At 39.5% G+C, this 9,153-nt stretch overlaps 1 protein-coding gene across 3 annotated transcripts; it reads right to left on the bottom strand.

Annotated features, from left to right (window-relative positions):
- Positions 1-3,489: 3,489 nt before the first annotated feature.
- On the bottom strand, positions 3,490-8,844 carry gale (UDP-galactose-4-epimerase). Of its 3 annotated transcripts, none has more exons than XM_021316197.2 (11): positions 8,691-8,844; positions 7,919-8,050; positions 7,714-7,835; positions 7,229-7,342; positions 5,804-5,980; positions 5,604-5,717; positions 5,443-5,509; positions 5,226-5,311; positions 5,049-5,126; positions 4,794-4,908; positions 3,490-3,589 (listed from the first exon to the last, which is right to left on the bottom strand). In XM_021316197.2, the coding sequence occupies exons 2-11, from the start codon at positions 8,037-8,039 to the stop codon at positions 3,525-3,527; spliced, it is 1,059 nt and encodes a 352-aa protein (XP_021171872.2). In that variant the 5' UTR covers positions 8,040-8,050; positions 8,691-8,844; the 3' UTR covers positions 3,490-3,524. The 3 variants fall into 3 exon arrangements, with proteins under 3 accessions (XP_021171872.2, XP_012717508.2, XP_012717509.2); XM_012862054.3 differs by having other exon boundaries at positions 7,714-7,829; XM_012862055.3 differs by having other exon boundaries at positions 7,714-7,826.
- Between the last annotated feature and the right edge of the window lie 309 nt (positions 8,845-9,153).

Genomic DNA, 9,153 nt, shown 5'->3' with positions numbered 1-9,153 from the left:
CATGGCTCAACACAAGAAAGCTACCTTGTCAGGACGTCTTCAGCTTCAGAATAGAAGTTGTTTTTATTTTTAAACCTTCTTTGGAAAGTCATAGGCTATTTGTGTCTCACAAATAACCTTTCATTGATACTTCAATGAAACCATTTACCAAGAACGATGGAGTTGATGCTACCAGGCACAGCCTAAACCCAGGTGAGGCTGATGTGAGCTCAACAAGTGAAGGTGAGAAGCTATCCAAGCCTGATTTATCTTCTCCACAAATCTGTGACATGTTGTCGAGAATATGCTGCCTTTATCAACGGTCAAGCAATACCGCAAGGTTTATGCCGTTGTGGAACAAGGCCCGTGGATTTAACAGTGGCTGCAAAGACCGTGGATGGCATTACTGGTACTCCTTTTTTATGCCTGGGTTTGAATCTTGGGAATTTCCTGGATCTTCTCTGAGTTTGGGCTGACAGCCAAGACAGAAAGGAGACATCAGTTCCCTTTCTGTCTAGAACAGAGCCCTATTCTTAAGGGAGAGGAGAAGACTTTTCCTATCTAAACTGGAGACATGTTAAAGACCCTGGGATTGAGGAGTGGCCTGAAAATTCTTAATCTTCCAGAGGTGTTTGTCAAGGTAAGAAAATCAACTTATGTTTTTAACCAATAACCCAAGAATTGCATTTCATAAACTTGGTTGCATGTAAAATAAATGTAGTTAGTTAACACATTTTATTCTAGGCTTTGGAGTTGGATGATGTATGACTACAGATAGAGCAAAACCTCAGTAAAACCTTTTGTTGTAAAGAAACAGAAGGCATGCAATTACAAAAAAAAAAAACAATGAAAAATGTCAAAATGGCAGCCTCTGTAATTCACACTTGCATTTTTGTGTGCGTATTCTGCTCTCTGCCACCATTCAGTGATCCTTTTACTGGAGAGGAACTTCTAAATTCCATCAATTCATCAATTCCAACTCCGTTCAGATCTTGGTCGGCAAATCACCAGCACTCTATGGAATTTACCCAGAGATGAAGATGAGGTAAATGGGCGGGCGGGCGGGCTCGTGGAGCTTTGGCACCAGAGACTCTGTACACCCTTGCCTTCAGTCAGCCGGGCTAATAAATGGATGAAGTGTTGCTTCAGCTTGCAGACCCAATAATGGATGTTCAGAAAAAAAACAAAAAACAAAATTAAAAAAAAAACAACACCCACACCCTCTCATCATATTTCTTGTGGATTTTACCAGTCAAAACCTCTCCAATTACCTTCCAAAATACAGACATCTTATTAAGGACCCAGCAGGTATAACAGCACACTGGATCACTGTTACACAGCTTTAAAAGATGTATACCCCACAGATCTTGCACAGCTCTAGGACTCTCTAACCACAGCCTGCTTCATCTAATCCCAGTTTAAGCAGACAACTTCCAAGTCTGTGGTCTGGACTGTCATGTCTGCTTTTAATGGACAGACAAGGGTTCCCAAAGTTTCATCCACTGACCTAAATGAGCTTGCTGAAAACTTAAAACATCAACTTTTGTGAGGACACGTGTCCAGACCAAGACCTTTTGCACATATAACAACAATACTGTAGATCATGGTTCACGTCACATGTGAGGAAGCTGCATGCGTAGGAACAAGGAAGAGGCGTAGGTCCCTGTACGAGCAGACCAGGAACTAATTCACCAAAGCAGCTAAGAAAAGCTACAGCGAGAAGCTAAAATAACAGATTTTCAGCTACAGACCCAATTCGTTCCTAACACTTTGAGAAACATCACTTTCTACAGGAGTCTTCCCACCTGAACAGAATCTTCATCTAGCAGATGACACCAACATTTTCTACAGCAGGTTTGAAAAGCTGCCGTTCACCATCACCCCATCAATTACCCCGTTTACACTACACTTTTTAACCGTGCCGAGAGCAGTCCGAGCTCGGTAACTGAGATAAATTTGGAGTGTAAATGGACCACATGGAGTTTCTTCCCCCAAGCTGTCAATCTGATGAACACTTGAGTCAGAGTACTGAAATCGATGCCTTACTTATTTGCATAAATCCAACTATCAACTTTCTTTTATAAGAGCACATATATATTCATATTAACATAGCAAAGGATTTTTGCACATTCCTATTTTTCCTATTTATACAGAAATTTCTTAATTGACTGCAAAGAAGGGTCAAAGTTAAACTCCTTGTTTGTGTTACAAACCTGTCAATTAAAGCTGATCCAGAAGTTCAAAAACCATACTGGTTGCGGACAAAGGAGAGACCAGGCCGAGTCAAATCTGCTGGCTTAGTGTTGAAAGATTGTCTGATAAATTCTTATTGTACTGATAGAAGAAAATTCACTAAGATACTATAGTGGCATGTCATCCACTGCCCCAATAGAGACCGTTTAGTCTTGGGAAGCTTGTCGTGACTCCAAAGACTAACAGACTCCGATGAGAAGTTTTAGAAGCTCTTTGTTTTGGGATATAACCAAAGGTTTAACGGCTAGGATGGATGGATGGCAGTTAAAGTTGAATGTGGCAATTAAAAATATAACTAGAGGACATAAAAACAGGATCGTGTAGTAGACGATTACTGTGAGAGCAGCACTTGTGTGCCTTGTGTGACTGCCAGTGGCTAAAGATGGCCATGGAGTAAACATTTTTACACTGTAGGTATGCTATCCAGCACATTTACTTTTGAGTATTACATTGAAACCACTTCAGCCATTTATTTTTGTATGGAAGAAAACACTTGTCCAGCCAGAGTTGTCTGAGGTTGTGCCCGTTTTGCTCATCTACTTTGCTTATAAGCATAAATAAATGTTATCCTTATTTGATAGCCAGTTGAAACATCTGTTGTTTTACTGGTTCTATCATAAATGTAGAAATCATTTTATTTACAATTATAACTTCTATTTAGTGTCTTGTTTCACATCACACAGTAACATTTGAATAGTTGAACAGGGTTTCCTGTTTGTAGTTTCTTCCGTTACATGTCCATTAATTTAAATTATATTCAGTTTTATAACAAACAACTGAACATATATTTTAGTATCAAATATATTTAGTAATTCATATTTTAGTATTGAAACCAAGCAATGTATGTAGGAAGTTCCAATGAGAGGGGAAATACCTTCTTAGCTGTTTAAAATAATTTTTTTGAAGTAATGCAGTGGTTACTTTTCCTGGTAATTAGCTACATTTATTATATTGTAAACATTAGAAGAAACTATAACCAATTACTTTTTCAAAATAACTTGCCCAGGTGATGTGCTTCACCTGCCTCCGCTGGCTGCATGTCACTGGACATTTCTAAAGAATGTATCCTTTATTACACCTGAAATACAAATAGAAAATCAATACTTAAGCATGCTTTTTGTGGTATAAAAAAATAAAAATAAAATAAAAATCACAAAACAGTTTTTGAAGAATAAAGCATATTTTAGCTTTATTTAAAGACCAAAAATACATTTACAGTAAAGAGAAAGAGGGGAGAAAAAAAAAGGTGTTTTTTTTGTGGGCTGATTTCTAACGAGGCAGCTGGAGCTACATCAAGAAGGTATGCCATTGGTAAATCCACTGGGGTTCATGGATTGCCAGCGCCACAGATCCTCACCTACAAAATTCAGGATGCAGAAACATGTTATTGTCAATGACAGTTGGTGAGAAACTAATTTTATGGGCAGTTTTCACATGTTGTCACCTTAAAGTTTTATGTGATGGACCAACATATAGCACATAGATGTGGGTGGATGGAAAATGTCAAATGGCTGTAATTTTTTTTTCTATCAAAAATCAAAAAGTGTTATGTTACTTTGGCTTTAGCCTCCTTGACTCCAATGACCCTAAATAAACTTTAGTGCAACCAACTTTTTCTTAAGTCAAGACTCCATCTCTCTGTAAATAAATCTCAGTATCAGTACAGCGGTTTGTGAGGACTGTTCAGTCCAATTATCTGATAATGGAAGGAGTATAGGCATTGGTAAAAGAAAGCCTTTCAATGAAGAAGGCAGTAGATGCATGGAATATGGTGTGAAATTCTCAGCCTGCATTCAAAACACCAAGTGTAGCGAAACGCTAAAACTGCACATCTCACTGGACACATGGTGGTAGCAACATCATGCTCGGAGGAAGATTTTCTGCAGCAGGGACAGTGAATTTGGTCAGTGTAGAATGGAAGATGGTTGGAGCAAAATACATGATAAACCTAAGAAATAACCCGTTGTAGGTTGGAAAACAGTTGAGGCTGGGTTTAAGGTTCAAGTTTCAGCAGAACAATGTCTCTAAACATACAGCTGGAGCTGTAGATAATGCGCATATCCATGTGTTAGAATGGCCTAGTCAAAGTCCAGACTTAAATCCAACTGGGAATCTGTAGCAAGACTTAAAAATTGACGTTCACAAAGGCTGTCTGGCCAAGCTGACTGAGCTGGAGCCATTTTGGAAAGAAAAATGGACAAAATTTCAGTCTCTAGATGTGCAACGTTAGCTGGAACAGATATGCCCCTTAAGACTTGTTGCTTTAGAAGCACGAAAGGTGGTTCTATAATGTTTTGACTCAGGAGAAGCAGAATACAAATGCATTCCACATTTTAAAGATTTAGTTTGTTTGGAAAAACTTTTTAAATTCATTTGAATTTATTTTTCCACATAAAATACCAACAAAATGCATTGTAATTTGTGGCGTTAGCGTGACAAAAATGTGATACAGTTCAAGGGATGCTACGGCAAAACACTGTATAATCAATGTTTTGTAACAGTATAAATTACAAGTATTTTCAGGGCTTGATTCACCAGATCATGACGTGCGGCCCACTTACACATTCTTTCCAAGTCAAAAGCTGCCTTCCAGCCAAGCTCTTTCTCAGCTAGCCTGGGGTCAGCGTAGCAGGACGCTATATCCCCTTCTCTGCGAGGTGCGTTCTTGTAATTAATCTACAGAAGAAAAAAAATCATTAAATTAAGAAAAAAATTGTGGACTTCATAACTTACTCAATAGCATGTACTGTATATCAAAACCTCCAAGAAAGACGCACGATTTTGTGTTTAGAGAAAGAAGCAGTTGTATGACTTACCTCCTTTCCTGAAGCCTTCTCCATCGCTTTCACCATCTGGAGCACAGAGTAACCTTTTCCTGTGCCAAGATTGTAAACCTACGCGCAAAAAATATACACAAGGCAGATAGTATAGCAAAAACAACTATAGGCCTACTGGGTTTTCATACACTGTCACTATATAACTCTAAAAATTACCTTGCACCCACAGTTGTCCTTCAGCTTCTTCAGAGCTGCTATATGTCCCTTTGCCAGATCTACAACATGGATATAATCCCGGACACCTACAAAAGACAAGGAAATAGTTACCTGATCGTGAACATATGTTGTTTAAATACTACTACAACTACTACTACTACTACTACTACTACTACTACTACTAAAAATAATAATAATCATCATCCTCTATCCTTACCTGTTCCATCAACTGTTTCATAGTCATTTCCAAACACATTGAGAAACGGTCTTCTCCCAACTGCGACCTACATGAATATTGAAAAAAAAGCAGCGGATTCAGTGAGATTACCTACTAAAATGGAGATCAAAAGAGCCTTGCAGATGATGCTGTACACTTACCTGAGCAACATAAGGCATCAAGTTGTTTGGGATGCCCTGAGGGTCCTCTCCAATCTGACCTGAGGAATGAGCTCCGATAGGGTTGAAATAGCGCAGCAGCACAGCATTCCAGCCCTGCAGACAAAAGAGGCGACATCTAACCATCCCGTGAGGAGCTACCACGCACATCCCCGATTGGCTTTTAACCTCCTGGTAAGCACCTTCTCAGCTTTACAGTGATCCTTGATCATCTCTTCTATGAAGTACTTGGTCTTGCCATAGGGGTTGGTGCACGCTCCCACAGGGTGCTGCTCGTCTATGGGGAGGTGCTGGGGGTCTCCGTACACTGTGGCAGAGCTGCTGAAGACCAGATTGTGCACCTTGTGAGCCTGCATGACCTGAGATACACGATGATGCACACAAATATGGCACATGCTTACAGTTAGCAGGGTGGCACACGAGCACATAAACAGAGTGTAAGCAGAAAGGCTGACTTAGCAGACAAATAATAAAACATACTTTTGTTTCATATTTCGACTCTAAACTTGTTTTTTTGGTGCATTATTGTGATGCTGAAGGAAAAGTTTAACAATTTTTTTACAAATATTAATCTAATAAATGTGGGTTGCATTCAGATTCATTCCCCTCCCTAAGTCAATACTTGCAGAAGCACCGTTTGTTGCAATTAAAGTCGCAGTTTTTGAAATGCAAAGAGAAGAATGTCAAGACCAATCAACATACTGTCCACTTTAATTTCTCTGGGACAATTTAAATTTCTGTTACGACAAAAAGAGAAATCTTCTTATGCAACTTGCTCTTGTTGGTCATATTCTATTATCTTATTTCATTGAGTTGAATGTTTTAATTTCTTGTAATTTTACTGTGTTTGTAAAATATTGTTTTGGTTTATCCAACAGGTATACCCGTATAAATAAAGGTTAAGGTTACCTAACCATTCTGCAAAAATCGGTGAAACTTAATGTCACAAAAATTCACATCTGAATCTTGGTTGGGACTTTGACTAAGCCATCTTAACACCTGAATATACTCTGATCCAAACCCTATAATTGTAGCTCTGGCTGTATGTTGAGGATTGTCGTCATGCTACAAGCGATATGTATTGCATGCACTGCTGTGTTTATTTAAGTGACTAGAATATCATAGTATAACTGCAGCAGCAGATGTCACTAGAGAGCACTAAATGAAGAACTGAGTAATGAACCTTTGGGCGAGAGCAACTAAGCAATCATTTGAGTCCTTTAGAGGGTTTCCTTCCAGGATTTCCCTGCATTTCATGCTGTGAACATCTTCCCTGTGGCTTGCTGATGTGCGGTTGCTCTCCACACATTGCGTTCTGCCTGTTAAACCGTGTATTGTTTTCCTTCCACATCACTACCGTGTGTTGATCTTTTACATATAGTCTAAATAAAATACATAGAGGAAATAACATGACAAACTGTGGCCACGTTCAAGGGGTGTCAGTACTTTTGCGATGTGTTGTGCATCCGACAGCAGAAGGTGTGCCAAACAAAGGTGAGGATTAGTGCATAATGATGAGCATAGTGCAGAATAAAAAGACAAGAGTTGTGCAGACTGAATGGAGGCTGGCTGTGTAGGACGAAACGAGAAAGCAAGATGAAACTGACCTCGAGCAGATTCATGGAAGCGGTGAGGTTGACTCTGTAGTAACGCAACGGCTGCTCCACCGACTCCCCGACCGCTTTTAGGCCGGCAAAGTGCATCACAGCACTGAAGGAGTGCTGCACAACAGACCCACAGTTATGACTCAGGATTTACCAACTCAAACAGAACAAAATCCACATACTTCAAAGATATATTAGATAATTTATAGTGGCCAACACAGACAGGGTTTTAGCAATGGCACATTTTCATTAGATCTTACTTTTTCTTCATAACAAAGAGTAATTAGTAAGTGCTGACTAATTCAAATCTGATTCCAAAATATTTTTGTTTTGTTTTTAAGGGTACAGCTGAACGATATGTTGAATCACAAGAGATTAAAGGTAGGATGGGGTATTCAAGTGCTGGGCATTAATGCTTTTATCAATTATAGATTTGACACCCAAGGCCCGTAATGCCCGCAGAGGTTCATGGCCAACCAAATTCTGACCTTTTTGAAAAGTGCTTCCAGTCCGGGTCGATCCAGGAGGTCTAGCTCATGAAATTCAATGCTGGTGTTCAGAATCTTCTCTATCCTTCGAATGCTCTCCGCCACATTCCCCTCTCCTCCATCAACACACACAGACAGGAGAACTTAAAGTCCCTAAGCTCCACTTAGAATTTCTCCATCATCCCTGAAGGAACCCCGAGCTCACCTCGAACGGCGTTGCTGTAGTTATCCACCACCACCGGCTGGTAGCCTGCTTCGATCAGCTCCACCACACAGTGACTCCCGATGTAGCCGGCTCCACCTGTGACCAGCACCTTCTCTGCCATCCTTAGGGTCCCTGCGCATGCAAGAAGCCAAGCAAAGCATTTATTCTCCAGCAGGTGGATGTAACAGATGCTCACCTGTCAGATCTCCTTAGAACACACCTTAAGGGTGTGTTAGAGCCCATTGAAAGCAGTTGACTCACCTGTATTGTTCCACGTCAGCAAATTAACGTCACAACCTGCCTGACTGCAGTTCACAATACTAACCTATTCAAGGCAATACGTCAGCAGAATCAGGTATTTTATTTTGAGAGCGAAAGCACAACTGTCTTTATTCCTGACCAAAAAAAAAAACACATTCCATTGCTAAATGTATTTACTTTTTATTTCTTAATAGGTTCACATAAAATGCATCCTTGTCTTATATTTATATGTTATTATTTTTCAAGAACCTAGGAGGAAAAATAAACCTAAAAAAGGGATTAAAAAACAACAACAACATTTTCTAACAGTTCATTTGCAATGTCAGCTTCTCTTACAGTTACACTGAAAAATCTGAATTCAAACTGCACACAACTACAACAAAACCCCGAAAAATCAAACTCCGGACTTCTGCCTAAGCAGTCAAATAACAACTTTATAGCCACATATCTGGCAAAAAAAAATTTAACTATATCTTGCAACATAATATTCAACAGCTTTTAAAATACTCACTGATTATTTTATGTATGGATGAAAGAAAGTTGCTCCAGGTAGACTCTTAGTGAATCTGTTCTAAAGAGACTTAAAACGAGGCGTTTATAAGTCTGCCCATTTGAAAAAGACTTTACTACACATAATAAAGTCTTTACTTCCTGGTAAACGTGGAGGAGGGTTAAGTAAGCAACTAATAGATTACTGACAGGGTGCGGTTCTTCAGAATAAAATACGTAAAATACGTAAAATGGAGATCCAAGTCAGCAAATTGCCCTAAAACCTTCTTAGCTATGAAACAAATATTATACAGTCATTCAGTTTAACTATTACCCCAGGCAGATACGTAACATCATTTGTGCGATTCTATTTTGAGCTTTAATTTTGAAGGCCAAGCGGATCTAGATGCACTATAACTACAAACTTGATTCTCCGCGGTACGTGAACGCCCCCACGTACGTGCTGTTGCGTCAAAAGAGTGGCG

The sequence above is a fragment of the Fundulus heteroclitus genome, chromosome 19 (assembly GCF_011125445.2).
Source record: "Fundulus heteroclitus isolate FHET01 chromosome 19, MU-UCD_Fhet_4.1, whole genome shotgun sequence".
In the NCBI taxonomy this organism is placed as follows: Eukaryota; Metazoa; Chordata; class Actinopteri; order Cyprinodontiformes; family Fundulidae; genus Fundulus; species Fundulus heteroclitus.
This window is presented reverse-complemented; position numbering and strand designations above follow the sequence as displayed.

Coding starts and splice junctions, on each gene's coding strand:
- gale (XM_021316197.2), bottom strand. CDS start 8,039: ATGGCAGAGAAGGTGCTGGTCACAGGTGGAGCCGGCTACATCGGGAGT. Junction 5,718..5,803: donor ATCACTGTAAAGCTGAGAAG/GTGCTTACCAGG, acceptor TTTTGTCTGCAG/GGCTGGAATGCTGTGCTGCT. Junction 5,510..5,603: donor TGATGCCTTATGTTGCTCAG/GTAAGTGTACAG, acceptor ATATTCATGTAG/GTCGCAGTTGGGAGAAGACC.